Here is a 23,335-nt window from a genome sequence, read left to right on the forward strand (position 1 = left end):
GTTTGTTTGTAGCCCGGGTGGTGAAAAAGTGATTCCACCTCCAAAACCGTGCTCGTGATCCACGCTGTGAGATCAGGTGAGCTCCACTTGTGACTATAGGCTCCGGAGAGCTGCAAGTCCATGACATAGTCGGTCCTCTTCAGCCACAAGGGCCAGGAAAAGTCCCGATGTTACACCGACGTCGTCATCCGAAGAATCCGACGTCCATCCTATCCCCTCCCCGTGCAGTAGGCGCAGCAGGAGGTTCCAGGTCTTTAGGGCTTTCAGCTCACGCCTACTCGCCCACCGCAGTCTTCTCCCGAGGGAATGGCGACCACCGACCAGCACACAGTCTTGCATTCTCCGAAGAAAAATAGGTGACTGATAACCCAAAAAAAAACAAAACACAATCCATGGTGCGAGTGTTCCAGTGCGCTGTGCAATGCAGTGCAGGAAGTGCTCAGACGAAACAACAACAAAAAAGTGCACAAGTGCACGCCAGACCCGGAAGCCTGGCGGGTAAAAAAATAATGGCTACCCCTCAGCGGAAGGCAATAAGGGGTGCCAGTGCAGAAAAATGTAGGGGTGTGCAAATTATCCGTGCAAGTGTCAAGTGCGTGTGGCAGCAAATGACTCCACCAGGTTAACCACTCCTGGGGTGCCGTGATAAAATAGCCCGGGCTTGACCAGAGGACCAATTGCACCCTTCACAGAACAGACCCTACACTTGATCTTAGCCAAAAGGCCGAGAAGCCACCCACAGGCAGCTGTTTCGACCTTAATGGGTCTCATCAGTGTGGGGTTGATTAACTGGCTATGCAAAGAAGCTAAAGGATGGGGTTTACCATACTGAGTTAAGTTATGGTGGGTCAAAAAAGTGACAAAAACCCTCCACAGCAAAGCAAATATGCAAATGTAAATACAACTGTATGCTCATCTGCATGTCTTAGGCAGGTCTGCAACCCCGCCTTTCCCCATTATCACCCAGCACACAGCACTTCCACTGCAGCAAGGGATTCTGGGAAATGACATGCATTTCTATATATATATACATATTACCATCTGTTGTATGAGTGCAAACTTAAGAGGGAACTCTTTTGTGACCCCCTGTGGGGATTCACATTGTGATCTTTGCTATAAAGTAGTACAACGTCTATAGTTTGAATATGACGTCCCCGTGCTGGGAACCAGAATAAATGACAGTTGTATTACAAAAGTTCCAGGCGCCCATTATTATATATCCTTACTCACCGCCCAGCCGCCTGAATCCAGCCCCGGAGTCAGGGTAACCCATGCCGAGTAGCCAAACATTGCACAACGATGTTATCTCCCTAGGAAGCTGGGCAGGGAGGGATACATTTGGCGCCCAACGTGGCGCTGGGCAAGCAAGAGAAAGTGGAGGAATGTTTGTGTTTTGCCCGTTTTGGAACTTTTAGGGCGAAGAGTTTGTTTTGTTTGGACTTTGACAACATTGTACGCTTTGTCAGGAAAAGATGGGAGCGATGCTCGAATAAGGAAAGAAAAACACTGTGGACTATGTGCATGCAAATCTTTCCCGATATAAGAAAGTTAAAATTGCATCAATCCCGGATAGAACATTCAAAATGGCGGCGGGCCACGACCACAGGTTCTAGCCTACTGTGAAGCCAAAATGGTGTTCCTGAGAAAGACGTGAGAGTACATGGGATACAAGTGACTGTTGATCAAAATGAAGGGCATTTAGCGCTGAGAGCCCCAGTACAGCAAAATCGTGGTTAGCCAAACCCTTCGCTACCAGAAACATTTTGACACAAGTCAAGAGGGACTGCATTTCCCGCCAAGTTAAAGAGGGACCTAGTTTCCCAACAAGGATACAAGAATGCATGGTGACAACGATGTGTGAAGCCCATTGCCTAGCTGCGCGAAGTATACGGCCACGCCCTCCCCTCCAGTAACTCTCTGGGGATACAGGACCATATGGGCCACGCCATATTCCTGCCGGTTTGCTAGGGGACTTACTGAGTGTTAAAGAGAGAACGACACACGTGGAACAGGGAGTGACCATATCACCCACTCTCGTGATTGTGTGGGCCAGACTATATTTTTGTGGCATTGATAAGATGGCGACTGCTACCAGTACTCCACAGTTAGTACATTTTCATACTCCCGGCAGGGTTTTTTATCATTACCATAGGAGATTCAGAATTCCTACAAGCAGCCTGTTTTGGATGTTGATGTCCTTGAGGAGCCTTGCCCAGTATTTCCAGATCTGCGGAGTGCAGGTTGCCCGACATGCAGCCGCACGTCCATCGGACGATGGTGTCGCTGATCAACTCTACACATGTAAGTAGGGACTCAAGTGAATCCAGCGTCCCCGTCCCTGAACTAGCAGGGGAGCTAGAAGCGCCTTCTCCCTACACCTGTTAACCTGGGTCGGTGGGGAGAGAGAGCTGGAACAAGAACCTGTGAGTTCCAATCGAGAAGAAAGGAACGACGCTGTGCCTAGCCGCATGATTGCTGAGATACCTCTGGAGACCATTTTCTGTGGGACCGCCGGAGGTCGAAGTTATCCTGGCAGTGATTGCGGATCCATCTGAGGTTCCACCTTTGGTGGACCCTGTAGACCTGTCTGGTGAGGCTTGCTCCGTTGTTATCAGAGCTTGTGTGGCCTCATGCAAATCTACCAGTGGAGTTTCTTCTCTACCTCCTATGGGGAGATGCCCGGTGGTTGCTGTGTTGCTGGACTGCACCACTTGCCCTGCCACCCGAGAGTTGGGAGCGACACCTGCCGAGGGAGTCCCTCGTCAACATGGATGTGCTACCAGATGGTGCCCAGAGATGGGTTCACATGCATGGAGTCTGGCCAACAGGGTAAGATCGAACAATGGTGGGGGGCCCCATGAACTCTGAAGAGGAAAATGAGGCTTATATACGGCACACTGAAGAACTAGACGATTGCTTATTTTACAGTGACAATGTACAATGGGACATGGCTATGGCTGAGCTTCCCATAAAGGAGTCTTCATGTGGGTTGTTCCCAGTGGTCCGCTAAGCCGTAAGCTAACATGGCTGACTCGGGCGGATCGTATAATCCGGGATCGGGCCAAGGAGATCTGGGGATATAAATACCCCTATGTCCTAGAGATACTATGGAGATGATAGGATAGTTCAGGGGTCACTGATTACAATGTAAAGCTAAAGCTCACATTTCTCACTATGCGCATCCTCTACTTACTTCCAAAAGGTCAGGGGAGCGTAGGGCAACCCCATAAAGAAGGAAACAAGAGAACAAACAATAGCGCAATAACGTAAAAACACGTTGGTTGCAGGAACTGGCAAAGTCTGGTAGATTCACTCTTCACATTGTACAAGACAAGTTCAGGCATGTCACTGGGGAGGGGAAGGGAGGAGAGGGGAAGGGAGGAGAAGGGAGGAGAAGGGAGGAGAGGGGAAGGGAGGAGAGGGGAGGGGAGGAGAGGGGAGGGGAGGGAAGATCTCCAGAGAAAAGGAGAGACACTAACGACAAGTGCATTCTTTAGCGCACTTAATAAAGGATCATGAGAACAGGGCACATCGGGTGGAGTATATATACAAAAAGGGGGTAAACAGGGTCACTATGTAGAGGTGCCTGCTGGTAAGGGTGCTATGGTTAGGAGGTCCGATCCAGCACATTATTGGTAGTCTGTGTGTTACTGCTCACCTATGTGCTATGTAAGTGTCTGATCCTGTCTGGGTCACATGTTACTGCAGTAATAACTATACTCACTATAATTTCATACGTGCTACTCCAGGGGAGCGCAATCCTTTTTCCCTGCGCCCCCCTGCTGTCTGTCCCCCTATCCTTGCGCCCCCCTCCCCCCTGCTTACCTTGGTTCTGACATCCTGGCGTCACATTGCCACGGCAACACAACGTCACATGACCCTGCGGCGTCATTTGGCGATGCATTGCCATGGCGACGCGTCGCCAGGAACGTCTGAACCAAGGTAAGGAGAAGTTTACAGAGGCCTTGCAGCTCCCCCGGCATTCATTTAACTGCCTTCGGGAAGTGCGCGGGGCCTCTGTAAACCCCGCGCCCCCCACTTTGCGCACGCCTGTGCTACACTACTGTCCCTGGGACCAGATAAATACTGTGCCCCGCTTCTACTGCCATTTGCCCGTTCAAATATGGGATGCGGTAATACAAAAGAGATGAGCTTTATGCTCAGTGTGTGTATATAGCACAGCTGCCTGGATAAGGTTAAGTGCACAAGTCTAAACACGTTTAAGTGAGAAGATATTATATGTTATTACAGTCTGTATATAATTAAATGTATATATGTGTATTCTAACAATGTGTATGTGTACCTATGCAATATTGGGGGCAACATTGGGTTTAGTTAGGGGAGAGTGTAACCCCCCCCTCCCAAAGGGTTACTAGAGGGTTGGAGTGTATTGGGCCCCACCCTGTGTTGCCATGGAATCATGACATCATGTTGAGTATATAGAGAAGGGGAAGGTTCGAGAAGCTTAGGTTCCCAGAGGACCAGAGGAGGGCAACCTCGGGAAGAAGATATAAAGATGTTTCTAAAGTAATAACCCAGACCTGGCCCCTTATATTTTGTTGTGCTGGAGGTGGGACAGTGCCCCTGAGTTAGGATCCCAGATGAAAGCAGATGGAATTCTACAGATCCTAACGAGAGGAAACCGGCACGCCACAGAGGGCCTCAGGAAAGATGGCTCCCGAGCGTCGGCGGATCATCTCTAACCGCAGGTCCGCATTCATATTCCTCATCGGTCAGTATGGAAGTGACAGTTCCCAAACAGTCCTGTGACCAATTGCTGAGGACCCCCCTGTTTTTTCCATAGGGACCCAGGTAACCCGGGTTAATACAGAAGATGGTACTGATATAATAAGGGGGGCTGGGCCCGACACAGGCTAGGAACTAAGTAAATACATCTCCGTTGTAGTGATGCGTCTGCACTAATAGAAGCCACAGAAATCCTGTATGTTTGTTAAAAAGAAATACAGCGTCTGTAGTTTGAATGTGAACGCTCCCCGTGCCTGGGAACCAGAATACAAGAATGTTATATTACACACGTTCCTGCTGCCCATTATTATACATCCGTGGTATCTCAGCGCCCAGCCTGAGGCCAGCACCCCGAGTCACGGTAACCCATGCAGAGTAGCCAAAGCCAAATATTGCACAACAATGTAATCTCTCTAGGAGCCAGGCAGGGAGGGTTACCTATACATATATAGTCCCATTCTGAGGACCGAAACGTTGGTTGACTGTGGTGCTTATGTTTTAATACATGCATTTTTTTGATTACTAAGTGTGCTGTCTCTTTTTGCCAGCTGCCAATCTGGTGAATTTGGAATATATATATCTATCTATATCTATATATATACATGTATATATATATATATATATATATATATATATATACACATGTATATGTGATATAGTCACGGTCTCTGTGTTCTGGAATGTAGTGAGATATGTCTGCTTTCCAGCATGCAAGCAGTTAACCTACCCTGGAGAGGCTTGTTGCAGCTGCAGCACTCCTGATTGAACAGGAGGTATAAAAGGCAGACACTGAGCTGCACACTGAGAGATACTGCTTTCTCCAGAGAGGGGGGGGGGGAGAGAGCGACTTCTCCCCAGCCAGGAGGAAGCTGCCTGGCACAGTCCCCTAGGCTTGCTGGACGTTGGTCGCAGAGCCTGCTGGAACTGCCTGGGTTGTACACCCAGGAAGCAAGGACATGTCTGCTGTGGAAGCAGGGCTGTCCTGTCCAGGACATTGGATCCAGAGGGATTTCCTGGACTCTCGTGGGAGGGATTCCTCTACAGCAGCAATACAGATAAGGACTGTTATATTTTCTTATTGGACTTTTGTATTTGCAGTTCATGTTTTGGGGTGGTAACCAGCTTAGCTAGCCACCCGGTTAGAAAGGGCTGGATTGATGTAGTTAGTCTCTTGAGAGGAGTAGGCGTTTATTTTATGATTTATGTTGCCTTAAAGGGACGGTGTTCATATTATTTAGTTATTATTGTGTAGTAATAAAAACCCTGTTTGACAAACCCAAATGTTTCCTGCCTTAATCTGGGACAAAAGACCTTGCAACATGACGGAGGCATCACAATATATATATGCATGTATCTACATATATACACACACACACACACACACACACACACACACACACACACACACACACACACACACACACACACACACACATACATATATATATATATATATATATAAATATATACACACACAAACACACATATACACACACATATATATATACACACACACATACATACATATACACACACACACATATACACACACACACATGTAAAGACCTTGTCAAACAGCTCGAAGAGCTTGGCGCTGGGCTGGTGTATGGTGCATATAATTGTACGGCCTCCCTGAGCCAGAGACTTCATCAGAGAGACCACCTGGAAACAGGATGCACTGTCCAGACCACTACCATGGAGAGAGAAAGGGAGAGAGAGGTGTGTGAGAGAGAGGTGTGTGTGTGTGAGAGAGTGAGGTGTAAGAGAGAGGAGTGTGAGAGAGAGAGAGGTGTGATAGAGAGGTGTGTGAGAGAAAGGTGTGAGAGAGAGAAGTGTGTGTGAGAGAGAGAGAGAGAGAGAGAGAGAGGTGTGAGAGAGAGAGAGAGAGAGAGAGGTGAGAGAGAGGGAGGGAGGTGTGTGAGAGGTGTGAGAGAGGGAGAGGGAGGTGTGAGAGAAGAAGGTGTGAGAGAGAGAGGGAGGGAGAGGGAGGTGTGAGAGAGGGAGGGGGACTAAGAGGAGTGAGGAGGAGAAGGGAGGGGGGAGGAAGGAGGAGGGGGAGAAGGGAGGGGTTGGAGGGAAGAAGGGGGATGAAGTGGAGGGAAGAAGGGGGGTGAAGTGGAGGGAGGAAGGGGGATGGAAGGAGGACGAGGGGAGGATGAAGAGGATGGAGAAGAGGGGGACAAAGGAGGGGTGGGGGGAGGAGGATAGCGAGGAGGATAGGGAGGAGGATGGAGGGGGGTGGAGAGAGACATGGGGGGAGACCCCCGTATCCCTCACCTGGTGGGCTCATCGAAGAACATGACGGGGGGATTATTGACCAGCTCCAGGGCAATAGCCAGACGCTTCCGCTGCCCCCCGGAGAGGACCAGAGTGCGGGTCCCACAGCACTCCAAGAGACCCAGTGCGGTCAGAATCTCATTCACCTGCAGGACACACACAGGGGCACGGGAAGCACACAGAGGTGTGATGGATAGTACGTCCGTGAGTTTCATCCCAGCCTCCGACACTTACACTCAGGAGAATCCCGTTATCTCCCAGTGACCCCGCCCTATATCTTTCCTATAAAACCATCATTGGCCCTCTCTCCAGGATCCCACCCGTGGCTGCCCACGTGGGATTATTAAGGGGCTATCTGAGCCCGGATGCTGGTAATATTAGGATTATGATATGGCCGGATCTGTCCCCCCACACTGGGATGGGAGCGGATGCTCATAAATACTCCCCCTCCCCACACAAGCCGCACTTACCAGCTTTCTCTTCACATCCAGCTTCTCGTTGAGCTTCAGGTTGGTGGAGACCTGAGAGGAGGCAGAGAGCAGAACGTTATAACAACGCTCTCCCCAGACACGTTACTCCGTGCATACCGTGGGGTCATTACCTGCTGGGGAAAATGCCTGACCAGCCTGAGTATGAAAGGAAACCCGAGATATAATAATCTGAGGTTTCACAGCAGAGATAACATGAGAAGATTGTGTGGGCCGAGGGGTACTTACCTGCCGTCAAATGCTATGTGTTAGGATCTGTGTGTATCACCTGATACGGGTTCTGCCCTCTCAGAACTGTTTTCACCCCCCTTCTCTTCCTCATGTTAGGGTTATGCCCCCCCCCCCAAAAAAAACAGGGGTGTTTTGGGTTCAACTACCACTGTTAGGGTCACCTCATTCCTATATGTGTTGGGTTCTTTTCCTCTAGAGTATTGGGATTTCCCTTTGCTCCTATATCTATTGGGGTCTCTGTCTCTGACTCTATTGGAGTCTGTTCTCTTCTGAGTGGTTTCGAGTCTCAACCTCTCTAGTATTGCGTTCACCCTGTATCCCAATATATATTAAGGGTTCTTCTTTTCCCCCTATATTTTAGGGTTTGTATAAATCATACTGTGCTCACCGCTTTCCCCTACATGTCTGAGTCCCCATATTTCTAGTATTGGGGTCCCCCTATGCATTGTAGTCTCTGCCCCTGGGCTCACCTCCCCACTAGTGTTGGGATCACCCTTTTCACCCATTCCCCTATATATATTGGAGTCCCTGATTCCCTAGTATTGAGGTGCCTATCCCTTATACTGGGCACCCCTTTTCCCCCTATATGTCTGATTCCCAATCTTACTAGTATTGGGGTTCCTATCCCTTATACTGGGCACCCCTTTTCCCCCTATATGTCTGATTCCCAATCTTACTAGTATTGGGGTTCCTATCCCTTATACTGGGCACCCCTTTCCCCCTATAGGTCTGATTCCCAATCTTACTAGTATTGATGTCCTGTCCTCCCTATGTGACATGGGGTCCCATTCTCCCTAGTATTGGGATCACTCTTCTCCCCATACATATAAGGGGTACATCCTTTCCCCCCTATATTTTGCCATTGCTATACCCCATACTGGAGTCCCCCGGTCCCCGCTCCGGATCCCCATTTCTCACCATCATGGCCTCCATCACGGTAAGATGCGGTAGCAACATGTCGTCCTGCATGATGTAACATGACATCTTGCGGAAGGTACGCCGCTCTCTCTGCTTCCCGTTTACCAGGATCTCACCGGTCATCCCGCTGTCCCTGCGGCACACGGGGGACACAGAGATGGTGACACAGTGCCACTGCTTTTTAATGCCACTGATATTAAAGTTATACAGCTTCTTGTGTGATGTATATATTATTCATTGGGTTGTTAGGGGGGAGTATGTTGGAATGGAGGTTGGGGTATATTGGGGTGGGGGTATTGTGGGGGTATGATAGGGTACTGAGGAGGGTGTTAGATAGTTACATAGTAGATGAGGTAGAAAAAAGACATGCCTACGTCCATCAAGTTCAACCTATGCTACTGTACACATTTACTAAAAATAAATCTTGGATCTGATATGATCCACAAGGATACAAAATATATATTCCTGACAAGGGAGTTCAGCTAATTAGATTGATATAAAATACGACAGGTTTCTCTACTGCTGCGGCCAAGTTTATTCGAGCATTTGCCCGTTCTTGGCCGCAGCAGTAGCCTGGCGCGCGCCCGAGGGTGCCGGGCGCGCGCCGAAGCAGCGGAAGAGCGCCCTCCGATCGGGGCGCTCTCCCTACCGCTGCCGGGTCCGCCGGGTCCCCCGGAACCCCCTGCCGCCGTCCCGCACATCGCGGGACACCAGGGCTCCCTCGGGGAGCCCTGGACGCGCGTGCAGGGGGCGCTGGCTCCCGAAGACGCGTGACCGCGCGTCTATGACGCGCGGCACGCCGAGGGGCGGCCACTAGCAAGCCGGGAAATCTCCCGGCTTGCGGAACCAGCCACACTTTAATAAAGTGTGTCGGTAGTGTATGTTACATATCAGATACATATTTCACCTTCAAAGATTAAAGTAACCCCTATCAAGATGGGTGTCCACACGTGTATTTTAATTATACAAATGCAACGATGAAGGTGGCATCATTCCGGGGGTTATAGAAAGAAAGTTATGGGGTATTTCTATACCTCGGGTATTTTCAATTAAAAAAGAAAACATTTTCTTCCTAAACTCAAAAAGTGGAATTAGAGATTGATGAAGGAGAGTTAAGGACATGGACAAAGTGGGTTATTCTATTCCCAATGCAGGGATTTTAGTATGTATGAATGTATGTCTTTATTTATATTGCGCCATTAATGTACATAGCGCTTCACAGCAGTAATACACGTGACAATCATATAAATAACAAGTAATACAATAACAGAACATTAACATTTAGGAAGAGGAGTCCCTGCTCCGAAGAGCCCTCCTACTGTATCTGTATATTCCTCCTACCAATTAGATTGTAAGCTTTTCGGAGCAGGGACTCCTTTTTATAAATGTTACTTTTATGCCTGAAGTGCTTATTCCCATTCTCTGTTATTTGTGTTATTTGTTATTTATATGATTGTCCCGTGTATTACTGCTGTGACGCGCTATGTACATTAATGGCGCTATATAAATAAAGACATCCATACATACTGTGAAATATGAACTGGACTGGGGTCTCTGGAGAGTGGTGATATATCTCATGGTGATATGTGCGCTCCCCAAAAGCCACATCTGACTATCCACTTCAGGAGAACCTGGACCTTCTCTTTATAGGGTTGAGCTGCGACATTTTCACATTATACACTTTATATATTTCTTTATACACACGAACACTCTCACATGATTTAGTTAGAGTGTGCACTTTATTATAAGATTATCTATCACTGATTACACCTCATATAGGAGCGCCTTACTATTTTTTGCAGTTGTCAAAAACAGCGACAGATTTCTGCCAGCAAGGTGCTATTTGCAGGCAACATAACGTAGGAAAGGCTTTAAAACCTACACAGCGCAATCATTCGGGCCCTTTTGTAAATGTGCAGATTGATTTTATTGAACTCCCTAGAAGTTTGCATTATCGGTATGTGTTGTGAATGAGTTGTACTTTCTCCGGTTGGGTGGAAGCCTAGCAGCGCATACATGCAGATGCTAAAACAGGAGCAAAAAAGTTACTGCAGGAATGTATCCCTAGGTATGGGTTGCTTCACCATATCTAGTCAGACAGAGGGACTCATTTTACAGGACAGATAGTGCAAACAGTGTGTAAGAGTTTGGGAATTCAGTACCATCTTCATTGCTCACATCATCCACAGAGTGCAGGGGCAGTTGAAAGGGTTAATGGAACCCTCAAAAACAAAATTGCTAAAATGTGTGATGACACAGGGATGAAATGGCCCGAGGTCTCCCTGTGGCTCTAATGTCCATCCGAAGCACCCCTACTAGAAAATATAAGTTATCCCCTTATGAGATACTTATGGCTTAGAGGACCAATGACAACAGGCAGTTCAAAGGAACTGATTGTAGAAGATCATGCAATCTGTGGTGAGACAATTAGTAACTATTGCATGCAACTCATGAAACTTTTCAAGTCTCTCCATGCGCAGGGAAAAGCTGTACAGCCAACAACAGAAAATCCGAAAGTGCTCCAACAGGAAGCTGGCGACTGGGTGATGGTAAAGGTTTTCCAAAGGAAACACGCATTACAACCCAGGTGGAAGGGCCCGTATCAAGTACTTGTAACAACAAATACTGCAGTAAAAGTCGCTGAACTTACATTGTGGATACACGTGTCACATTGCAGACTGGCATCAGCAATTACAGATCCATTTACACACGTATTCGAAGAACTAAAGGCCTGAGATTTCTATAAGAGACTATTAATTAAAGCTGTGGTTTTTTTTTATATACTTATTTTTCTATGCAGAATCACACGTTTTTATCCGGTGGTGCCCACATTTTGTCTTATATACTATAATTGGGGATCACTCACAAGACCAGTGGATACTGGGAGGGTTAATGTTAGTGGCTATTTGTATATTGATAGAAATGTTTAGTTGACACTAGTTTACCGTGCTGTCTTAGCCATTAATACTACCATTAATACTACTATCAATACTACCTCTTGCTATGTTTCTGTCCACATGCCCCTTAGCATTATAGGGGAGGGGGGGGTTCCCTTTATTCCCTTACCTTTGGGACAGGATGACTACCAATTATTATTTTGTCAAAAGCCAAAAACTAGGAATGTTGCACCTATGTCCCTGATGTATTATAGAATATCTCTAGATCTGTGTCTGATATAAGAACAGCAGTACAGAAAGTAGAGGACAGGTTAATCGTCCCATAGACTTGAGTGCGTGGGCTGGAAGGCTATTTTGGACCCCCAGGAGCAAAACTTGTGCGAGGTTTGATTATCTGTGTTTGTTTTATTGTTGTACTGTTCATTGTCATCTCTTGTGTTAAAGGAATATTTGCCAAGATGACTTCCCAAGTTATTCCCTCCGTGCCCCTCCGAGAAGATGCTACAAATAAAGGAATGGAACTGGACCATGATGATGCAGAAATCCCTCTGGGCGAGTTGCAATTAAAATGACAGGAATGCCAAGGCAAGGAAAAGCCATTGGCAGTGGATATGGAGTGGGTGAGACTCCGGGGGTATTGGCATCCCAGACCAAGGGGAATACCATATAATACCCCAACAGCGGACGATTACCGTACCTCCTCGGAATAAGGAAACAGAGGAAAATATTATACATTTCTCACTGAAGCGTTTGAAAAGTATAAGAGAAGGGACTGTGAAATATGGACTGGACGGGGGTCTCTAGAGAGTGGAATTCATTTTGTTTTACAGGCATCCATCTTGTCTTATGTATGTCCTTTCTCTCTGGAGGAATATACCTTGTGTACTGTGTGATGTCATTATAATCTGCCCAGCAACAAATATTAGCCAATGTATGCTATTTGGTATAAGATCTCTGTGCGAACGGCTCTCAGTTAGAGTCTCCCTGACTTTCCTGGTGAGCATTCTCTAGTATAGTGAATCAATAAATTACTCTATATTGAACCTGTGTTGGCTCTTGTCCGTGTGCGAAGAAGCTGACATTCACAATACATGCATACAATTGGTAGACAGGAAGAACGTACAGAGACAGTAGGAGGGCGTTCTGGTAAGTGCGTCTGCAGGGGGCCAAGCTTTATGTATCAGGTGTATAGTGTTAGCCGCGGTGCTACTTATATGCTGCGTTAAGCAGGGGTGTTTTAAGGTGGGTCTTAAAAACATGCATTTGGGGATACGAAGGGAGTGTTATACGCTATGTGACGTGACTTCCCATATTTCCAACTCAAGACCCTTTGAGAAGCTTAATATGTGGTAATAATGTACTGTATGTTAGGAATTTCTGTTTGTTTTATCGCATTATTTTGATGAAACTGCCTGCATATTATACTGTATGTTTCCAATTACATTCTGCTCTGTAACTAAGCGCTGCGCTACTTTTGTATATAAATATAAAAGTATTGTGTTGTGCGCTAACTGAACTTTGCATGTTTTGAAGAGCATAACTGCATTTTCGGGCACAGTTTGCTACGATAGATTTGCGTGTTTGGCACTAGTTTTCCTAGTAAACGTGATCGAGGACCCCCTAGAGGTGAGACTTTTCATTATCTTTGGTGTTGGCAGAGCGGTGAGGTATATTGTGACGGATTGAGGGGAGGTATTACTCATTTTAGGGACCCGGCAGGGAGATAAGTGGGTCAGCTGGATAGCTGTGTATTAACCCTTGCCACATACACAAGTCACATGCTCACATGTGTGCCGTTCATGACTAATATAATACAGTGTGTGTTGGAGGTATATTGGTATGGGGATATGTTGAGGTGGTGATATGTTGGGGTGGGGATATGTTGGGGTGTATTGGACGTATGTTGTATTCAGGTGTGTTGGGATGGGGGGGTGTTTGGGTGTGATAAGTTGAGGTGTGTTAGGGTGGGGTATGTTGGGGAAATGAGGGGGTATGTTGGGGAGATGAGGGGGTATGTTGGGATGGGGGTGTTCGGATGGGATATGTTGGGGAGATATGGAGTATGTTGTGCTGTGTTGGAAGTGTGTTAGGATGGGGGGATGTTCGGTGGGCAATGTTGGGGTGTGTTGGAGGTGTGTTGGGGTGTATTAGAGGTGTGTTGGGGTGTGTTGGAGGTGTGTTGGGATGTGTTGGAGGTGTTGGGATGGGGGGGTGTTCAGGTGTGATAAGTTGAGGTGTGTTAGGGTAGGGTATGTTGGGGAGATGAGGGTGTTTGTTGGGGAGATGAGGGGGTATGTTGGGATGGGTTGTATTGGAGGAGTGTTGGGATGGGGGGTGTTTGGGTGTGATAAGTTGAGGTGTGTTAGGGTAGGGTATGTTGGGATGGGTTGTATTGGAGTGTGTTGGGATGGGGGTGTTTGGGTCTGATAAGTTGTGGTGAGTATGGGTAGGGTATGTTGGGATGGGTTGTATTGGAGTGTGTTGGGATGGGGGTGTTTGGGTGTGATAAGTTGTGGTGTGTAAGGGTAGGGTATGTTAGGGAGATGAAGAGGTCTGTTGGGATGTGTCGGAGGTATGTTGGGATGGGGGGTGTTCGGGTGGGTTACGTTGATGTATGTTGGGGTGGGGTATACTGTGGTAGGGATGGTGGGGGGATATGTTGGAGGTACGTAAGGATGGGTGGTATCTTACCTGTACCCCGCGAGAATGTTCATTAATGTGGATTTCCCAGCTCCTGAAGGTCCCATGATACCGATAAGTTCCTGACTGCAGAACCTGCCAGACAAACACTTCAGGAGAGTCTTGTACCCTGTAATCAATAAGTGATCAATAACAATATTAATAACATAGTGACCAGTCATCATATCTATACATGCGTGAGTCTGTATGTGGGGGCACATTATATCTTCTCTCTCCCATTCCCCCCTCGTTCACATCTCCCTCTCCATCTCCTTTATCTCCCTCTCCCTGCCTCACCTCCCCCCTCACCTATTTGTCCCTCTCTCTCTTTTTCTCTCCCCTCTCTCTCCACTCCCCCTTCCCTCTCTTCCCTTCCCTCTCCATCTTTCTCATCCCTCCTTCACCTCCCTCCCCCTCTACCTCCCTCTCATCTATCTCTGCCTCACCTCTCTTCCCTATCCCCCCTCACCTCTCTATCTCCATCTCTCCCTCCCCTACTCACCTCTTCTCAATCTCCCTCTCTGCCTCACCTCTCTCCCTCACCCTCTCTTCCGATCTCCTCTCTCCCCCTCACTTCTCTCTCTCTCTATCCCTCTCCCTCCTCTCTTCATCACTTCTCTCCCTCTCATCTCTCTCCCCCACCTCCCTCCCTATCCCCCTCAGCTCTCTCCCTGCCTCACCTCTCTCCCACGCTCCCTCCCTCCTTCCTCCCTCACCTCTCTTCCTCCAGCAGGGCCCCTCTCGCACGGAGAAGGACAGCTCAGTGAACTCGATGTCCACGGTGGAGCGTTTGGGGAGATGTGAGAAGCGCTGGGCGTCAGTGATGTGATTCTCCACCTTCTTCAGGTGCGTGGCGAGGAGCGACGTGTCCCGCGGGAGCAGGCAGGGACCGTCCTCAGGGGGGCCCGGGGCCTGCATGGGGGGCGCCACCTTCTCTGCCATTACTTGTATACTGCTCCCCCACTGCCAGGGGCCTGGGAGTGGAAAGAGATACTCGGCGTCATTCTACAGCGCGGTGTGTTCATTTCCACTGTATAGATACTCAGCATCATTATATAGCGCAGTGTGTTCAGTATTAGTGTATAGTGATACTCAGCATGATTATACAGCGCGGCGTGTTCAGTAACATTATACAGCACAGGGTGTTTATTATAAGTGTATAAAGATACTCTGCATCATTATACAGTGCAGCGTGATCATTATCAGTGTACAGATACTCAGTATCATTATACAGCATGGCGTGATCGTTATCTATGTATAGCTTCTCATTGTCATTATACAGCGCAGCGTATTCATTATCAGTGCATGGAGATACTCAGCACCATTATACAGTGCAGCGTGTTCATTATCAGTGTATAGAGATACTCAGTATCATTATACAGCACAGAATGTTCACGATTGGTGTATAAAGATACTCAGCAGCCTCATAGTTGGGTAGTGTCATAGGTACACATCATGACCTCACCAGAGCAAGGCTATGACATCATCAGTAAACAACATCTAAGCACAGAGCAGTGCACGCAATCTCACACACACACACACTCTCACACATCACACACAATCTCACACACACACGCACACACCATCTCACACTCGCACATCACACACAATCTCACACTCGCACATCACACACAATCTCACTCACACACACACACGCACACACCATCTCACACTCGCACATCACACACAATCTCACACTCGCACATCACACACAATCACACACCCTCGTACATCACACACAATCTCACAACCGCATGCACACACAATCTCACACACACACACACACACAATCTCACACACGCACATCCAACACAATCTCACACTCGCACATCACACAGATCACACACGTTTGAGTCTGTTTACCTCTGTGTCAGTGTATCAGTGTGTCAATGTACATCTGTTATTGTTAACATGTATCGCTCTGTCAGTGTGTTATTGTTACTGTGGATCACTAGGTGTCTGTGTGTCATTGTGTCACTAGGTGCATGTCACTACGTGTGTGTATCACTAGGTGTCTGTGTGTCATTGTGTCACTAGGTGCATGTCACTACATGTGTGTGTATCATTATGTGTCTGTGTGTCATTGTGTCACTAGGTGCATGTCACTACGTGTGTGTATCACTAGGTGTCTGTGTGTCATTGTGTCACTAGGTGCATGTCTCTACGTGTGTGTATCACTAGGTGTCTGTGCGTTATTGTGTCACGAGGTGCATGTCACTACGTGTGTGTATCACTAGGTGTCTGTGTGTCATTGTGTCACTAGGTGCATGTTACTACATGTGTGTGTATCACTAGGTGTATTTGTGTCATTAGGTGTCTGTGTCATTAGGTGTGTGTTGGTGTCTGTGTGCGTGTCACTAGGTGTGCGTGTGTCACTACATGAGTTTGGGACACTAGGTGTGCATGTGTCACTAGGCGTGTGTTGGTGTCTATGTGCGTGTCACTAGGTGTGTGTTGGTGTCTGTATGCGTGTGACTAGGTGTGTGTGTGTCACTACATGAGTTTGGGACACTAGGTGTGCGTGTGTCACTAGTCGTGTGTTGGTGTCTGTGTGCGTGTTACTAGGTGTGCGTGTGTCACTACATGAGTTTGAGACACTAGGTGTGCGTGTCACTAGGTGTGTGTTGGTGTCTGTCTGTCACTAGGTGGATGTGTCACTAGGTGTTTGTGTATCACTACATGTGTGCATATCACTAGGTGTTTGTGTGTGTAACTAGGTGTCTGAGTGTTACTACATGTGTGTGTCACTTGGTGTGTGTCACTACATGTGTGTGCATGTCACTAGGTGTGTGCGTGTGTCACTACGTGTGTGTATCACTAGGTGTGTGTCACAACATGTGCGAGTGTCACCAGGTGTGCGTGTGTCTGTCACTAGGTGTGCACGTGTCACTAGGTGCGCATGTGTCACTAGGTGCGCATGTGTCACTAGGTGCGCATGTGTCACTAGGTGTGCGTGTGTATACACAGATCTGTCTGGTTTCGCTGTGATACTTGTCTGTAACTCTCATATTTGTCCTTTATCAACTAGTGTGTCCATTCTTATGTCTGTCACCTGCCCTGTGCCCCCCCTACATGCCTCTCTCCTGCCACCTGCCCTGTGCCCCCCCACATGCCTCTCTCCTGCCACCTGCCCTGTGCCCCCCCCCTGCATGCCTCTCCCCTGTCACATGCCCTATGCCCCCCCTACATGCCTCTCTCCTGCCACCTGCCCTGTGCCCCCCCGCATGCCTCTCCCCTGTCACATGCCCTGTGCCCCCCCTACATGCCTCTCTCCTGCCACCTGCCCTGTACCCCCCCTGCATGCCTCTCTCCTGTCACCTGCCCTGTGTGTCCCCCCACATGCCTCTCTCCTGTCACCTGCCCTGTGTCCCCCCCACATGCCTCTCTCCTGCCACCTGCCCTGTGCCCCCCCCCCAGCATGCTTCTCCCCTGTCACATGCCCTGTGCCCCCCCTACATGCCTCTCTCCTGCCACCTGCCCTGTAACCCCCCTGCATGCCTCTCTCCTGTCACCTGCCCTGTGTGTCCCCCCACATGCCTCTCCCCTGTCACATGCCCTATGCCCCCCCTACATGCCTCTCTCCTGCCACCTGCCCTGTGCCCCCCCGCATGCCTCTCCCCTGTCACATGCCCTGTGCCCCCCCTATATGCCTCTCTCCTGCCACCTGCCCTGTACCCCCCCTGCATGCCTCTCTCCTGTCACCTGCCCTGTGTGTCCCCCCACATGCCTCTCTCCTGTCACCTGCCCTGTGTCCCCCCCACATGCCTCTCTCCTGCCACCTGCCCTGTGCCCCCCCCCCAGCATGCTTCTCCCCTGTCACATGCCCTGTGCCCCCCCTACATGCCTCTCTCCTGCCACCTGCCCTGTAACCCCCCTGCATGCCTCTCTCCTGTCACCTGCCCTGTGTGTCCCCCCACATGCCTCTCCCCTGTCACATGCCCTATGCACCCCCTACATGCCTCTCTCCTGCCACCTGCCCTGTGCCCCCCCGCATGCCTCTCCCCTGTCACATGCCCTGTGCCCCCCCTACATGCCTCTCTCCTGCCACCTGCCCTGTACCCCCCCTGCATGCCTCTCTCCTGTCACCTGCCCTGTGTGTCCCCCCACATGCCTCTCTCCTGTCACCTGCCCTGTGTCCCCCCCACATGCCTCTCTCCTGCCACCTGCCCTGTGCCCCCCCCCCCAGCATGCTTCTCCCCTGTCACATGCCCTGTGCCCCCCTTACATGCCTCTCTCCTGCCACCTGCCCTGTAACCCCCCTGCATGCCTCTCTCCTGTCACCTGCCCTGTGTGTCCCCCCACATGCCTCTCTCCTGCCACCTGCCCTGTGTCCCCCCATACATGCCTCTCTCCTGTCACCTGCCCTGTGCCCCCCCCCCTACATGCCTCTCTCCTGTCACCTGCCCTATGCCCCCCCCTACATGCCTCTCTGCTGTCACATGCCCTGTGCCCCCCCCTACATACCTCTCCTGTCACTTGCCTTGTGCCCCCCCTACATACCTCTCCTGTCACCTACCCTGTGTATCCCCCCTACACACCTCTCTCCTGCAACCTGCACTGTGCTCCCCCACATGCCTATCTACTGTCACCTGCCCTGTGCCCCCCTACATACCTCTCCTGCCACCTGCCCTGTGCCCCCCTAGATGACTCTCTCCTGCCATCTGCCCTGTGCCCCCCCTACATACCTCTCCTGTCACCTGCTCTTTGTCCCCCCCCACATGCCTCTCTCCTGCCACCTGCCCTGTGCCCCCCTACATGCCTCTCTCCTGCCACCTGCCGGGTGCCCCCCCCCCCACATACCTCTATCCTATCCCCTGCCCTGTGTGTGTCCCCCATACATACATCTCTCCTGCTACATGCCCTGTGCCCCCCCCCCCCCCCTACATGCCTCACTCCTGTCTGTCATTTGCCCTGTGTCCCCCTTTACAACCCTCTCTCCTCACCTTCTATACATTCATCTCCATCCATCAGTAATCTGGCCTCTCCCTCCTCTCTATATCCTCTCGCCTACCCCCCCCCCCCCCATCTCACACTCTTTCCCATCTCTCTCTACCCCTTCCCCCTCTTTCTCTCTCTCCCCCTACATTGCTACATAGAAATTCACACCTCCTCCCCCCGGTCCCACCCAGATTTTTCTTCCATCTAAAGATCTCACTCGCTCCCATCCTATAAAACCTCTGTGTGTTCACCCCCCCCCCCCCCCCCCCACCCCAAACAAACACCACCCACCACACCCCAATCCTCACACACACTGAAACAGAGGGAAGGCTTTGGGGTGGGGGGCTCACCTTCAGCTTTGGGGGAAAGCAGACCGTCCCCCTTTAATCCAGCTGCACAGCTACCTTTGTGTCCCCCCCCCCCCCAACCCAGGGGATTTGGGGGTAGGGGTGGTTCAGGGCAGATGGGGGTAGCAAGCAGTGGGCAGGCTGGGCACAGGACCCTGCTGAGAGGGGTGCCCCTGTGGCCCCATGCTCAGGGTGGGGGGTGCAGTGATGTCTGCTTCCAGCTCTCAGAGATGCTCCTGTCCCTGGTACTGAAGCTGATCCATCCTCTGGCTGCAGGCAGCGGCGGGGCTGGGCTTCCCCCTTAAAGACACAGCACACCCATGCACCCAGAGGCAGGGTGTGACGTTGTACAGAGGCAGGGTGTCACGTTATACAGAGGCAGGGTGTCACGTTGTACAGAGGCAGGGTGTCACGTTGTACAGAGGCAGGGTGCATGGTGTGACGTTGTACAGAGGCAGGGTGTCACGTTATACAGAGGCAGGGTGTCACGTTGTACAGAGGCAGCGTGTCACGTTGTACAGAGGCAGGGTGCAGGGTGTCACGTTCTACAGAGGCAGGGTGCAGGGTGTCACGTTGTACAGAGGCAGGGTGTCACGTTGTACAGGTGCAGGGTGTCACGTTATACAGAGGCAGGGTGTGACGTTGTACAGAGGCAGGGTGTGACGTTATACAGAGGCAGGGTGTCACGTTGTACAGAGGCAGGGTGTCACGTTGTACAGAGGCAGGGTGCAGGGTGTCACGTTGTACAGAGGCAGGGTGCAGGGTGTCACGTTGTACAGAGGCAGGGTGCAGGGTGTCACGTTGTACAGAGGCAGGGTGCAGGGTGTCACGTTGTACAGAGGCAGGGTGTCACGTTGTACAGAGGCAGGGTGCAGGGTGTCACGTTGTACAGAGGCAGGGTGCAGGGTGTCACGTTGTACAGAGGCAGGGTGCAGGGTGTCACGTTGTACAGAGGCAGGGTGCAGGGTGTCACGTTGTACAGAGGCAGGGTGTCACGTTGTACAGAGGCAGGGTGCAGGGTGTCACGTTGTACAGAGGCAGGGTGCAGGGTGTCACGTTGTACAGAGGCAGGGTGTCACGTTGTACAGAGGCAGGGTGCAGGGTGTCACGTTGTACAGAGGCAGGGTGCAGGGTGTCACGTTGTACAGAGGCAGGGTGTCACGTTGTACAGAGGCAGGGTGCAGGGTGTCACGTTGTACAGAGGCAGGGTGCAGGGTGTCACGTTGTACAGAGGCAGGGTGTCACGTTGTACAGAGGCAGGGTGTCACGTTGTACAGAGGCAGGGTGTCACGTTGTACAGAGGCAGGGTGCAGGGTGTCACGTTGTACAGAGGCAGGGTGTCACGTTGTACAGAGGCAGGGTGTCACGTTATACAGAGGCAGGGTGTCACGTTGTACAGAGGCAGGGTGTCACGTTGTACAGAGGCAGGGTGTCACGTTATACAGAGGCAGGGTGCAGGGTGTCACGTTGTACAGAGGCAGGGTGTCACGTTATACAGAGGCAGGGTGTCACGTTGTACAGAGGCAGGGTGTCACGTTATACAGAGGCAGGGTGTCACGTTGTACAGAGGCAGGGTGTCACGTTATACAGAGGCAGCGTGTCACGTTGTACAGAGGCAGGGTGTCACGTTGTACAGAGGCAGGGTGCAGGGTGCCACGTTGTACAGAGGCAGGGTGTCACGTTATACAGAGGCAGGGTGCAGGGTGTCACATTGTACAGAGGCAGGGTGCAGGGTGTCACATTGTACAGAGGCAGGGTGTCACGTTGTACAGAGGCAGGGTGCAGGGTGTCACGTTGTACAGAGGCAGGGTGTCACGTTGTACAGAGGCAGGGTGTCACGTTGTACAGAGGCAGGGTGTCACGTTGTACAGAGGCAGGGTGTCACGTTGTACAGAGGCAGGGTGTCACGTTATACAGAGGCAGGGTGCAGGGTGTCACGTTATACAGAGGCAGGGTGCAGGGTGTCACGTTGTACAGAGGCAGGGTGTCACGTTGTACAGAGGCAGGGTGTCACGTTATACAGAGGCAGGGTGTCACGTTATACAGAGGCAGGGTGTCACGTTATACAGAGGCAGGGTGTCATGTTGTACAGAAGCAGGGTGTCATGTTGTACAGAGGCAGGGTGTCACGTTGTACAGAGGCAGGGTGTCACGTTATACAGAGGCAGGGTGCAGGGTGTCACGTTATACAGAGGCAGGGTGCAGGGTGTCACGTTGTACAGAGGCAGGGTGTCAATTTGTACAGAGGCAGGGTGTCACGTTATACAGAGGCAGGGTGTCACGTTATACAGAGGCAGGGTGTCACGTTATACAGAAGCAGGGTGTCATGTTGTACAGAGGCAGGGTGTCACGTTGTACAGAGGCAGGGTGTCACGTTGTACAGAGGCAGGGTGTCACGTTGTACAGAGGCAGGGTGTCACGTTGTACAGAGGCAGGGTGTCACGTTCTACAGAGGCAGGGTGCAGGGTGTCACGTTGTACAGAGGCAGGGTGTCACGTTGTACAGAGGCAGGGTGCAGGGTGTCACGTTGTACAGAGGCAGGGTGTCACGTTGTACAGAGGCAGGGTGTCACGTTGTACAGAGGCAGGGTGCAGGGTGTCACGTTCTACAGAGGCAGGGTGCAGGGTGTCACGTTGTACAGAGGCAGGGTGTCACGTTGTACAGAGGCAGGGTGCAGGGTGTCACGTTCTACAGAGGCAGGGTGCAGGGTGTCACGTTGTACAGAGGCAGGGTGTCACGTTGTACAGAGGCAGGGTGCAGGGTGTCACGTTGTACAGAGGCAGGGTGCAGGGTGTCACGTTGTACAGAGGCAGGGTGTCACGTTGTACAGAGGCAGGGTGTCACGTTGTACAGAGGCAGGGTGTCACGTTGTACAGAGGCAGGGTGTCACGTTATACAGAGGCAGGGTGTCACGTTATACAGAGGCAGGGTGCAGGGTGTCACGTTATACAGAGGCAGGGTGCAGGGTGTCACGTTGTACAGAGGCAGGGTGTCACGTTGTACAGAGGCAGGGTGTCACGTTATACAGAGGCAGGGTGTCACGTTATACAGAGGCAGGGTGTCATGTTGTACAGAGGCAGGGTGTCACGTTATACAGAGGCAGGGTGCAGGGTGTCACGTTATACAGAGGCAGGGTGCAGGGTGTCACGTTGTACAGAGGCAGGGTGTCACGTTGTACAGAGGCAGGGTGTCACGTTGTACAGAGGCAGGGTGTCACGTTGTACAGAGGCAGGGTGTCACGTTGTACAGAGGCAGGGTGTCACGTTGTACAGAGGCAGGGTGCAGGGTGTCACGTTCTACAGAGGCAGGGTGTCACGTTGTACAGAGGCAGGGTGCAGGGTGTCACGTTGTACAGAGGCAGGGTGTCACGTTGTACAGAGGTAGGGTGTCACGTTGTACAGAGGCAGGGTGCAGGGTGTCACGTTCTACAGAGGCAGGGTGTCACGTTGTACAGAGGCAGGGTGTCACGTTGTACAGAGGCAGGGTGCAGGGTGTCACGTTCTACAGAGGCAGGGTGCAGGGTGTCACGTTGTACAGAGGCAGGGTGCAGGGTGTCACGTTGTACAGAGGCAGGCTGTCACGTTGTACAGAGGCAGGGTGTCACGTTGTACAGAGGCAGGGTGTCACGTTGTACAGAGGCAGGGTGTCACGTTGTACAGAGGCAGGGTGTCACGTTATACAGAGGCAGGGTGTCACGTTATACAGAGACAGGGTGCAGGGTGTCACGTTATACAGAGGCAGGGTGCAGGGTGTCACGTTGTACAGAGGCAGGGTGTCACGTTGTACAGAGGCAGGGTGTCACGTTATACAGAGGC

At 50.8% G+C, this 23,335-nt stretch overlaps 1 protein-coding gene across 4 annotated transcripts in view; it reads right to left on the minus strand.

Moving 5' to 3' along the window:
* ABCG4 (ATP binding cassette subfamily G member 4) overlaps positions 1–23,335 on the minus strand; it is a 58,309-nt gene that overhangs the window by 15,501 nt on the left and 19,473 nt on the right. The window contains exons 1-7 of one of the 4 annotated variants that reach the window (XR_012802152.1): positions 19,525–19,916; positions 14,953–15,210; positions 14,249–14,366; positions 8,661–8,793; positions 7,494–7,544; positions 7,024–7,169; positions 6,313–6,436 (exon numbers count right to left, since the gene is read on the minus strand). Coding sequence is in view for 3 of the 4 variants with exons in the window: in XM_075604156.1 (XP_075460271.1) it covers positions 6,313–6,436; positions 7,024–7,169; positions 7,494–7,544; positions 8,661–8,793; positions 14,249–14,366; positions 14,953–15,178 (798 nt within the window). In the remaining variant the exon portion in view is untranslated. Of the gene's footprint in view, positions 1–6,312; positions 6,437–7,023; positions 7,170–7,493; positions 7,545–8,660; positions 8,794–14,248; positions 14,367–14,952; positions 15,211–19,524; positions 19,917–23,335 lie in introns of those variants that run through there. The other 3 variants (XM_075604156.1, XM_075604157.1, XM_075604158.1) reach the window with 3 other exon arrangements.

The sequence above is a fragment of the Ascaphus truei genome, chromosome 6, assembly GCF_040206685.1.
Source record: "Ascaphus truei isolate aAscTru1 chromosome 6, aAscTru1.hap1, whole genome shotgun sequence".
In the NCBI taxonomy this organism is placed as follows: Eukaryota; Metazoa; Chordata; class Amphibia; order Anura; family Ascaphidae; genus Ascaphus; species Ascaphus truei.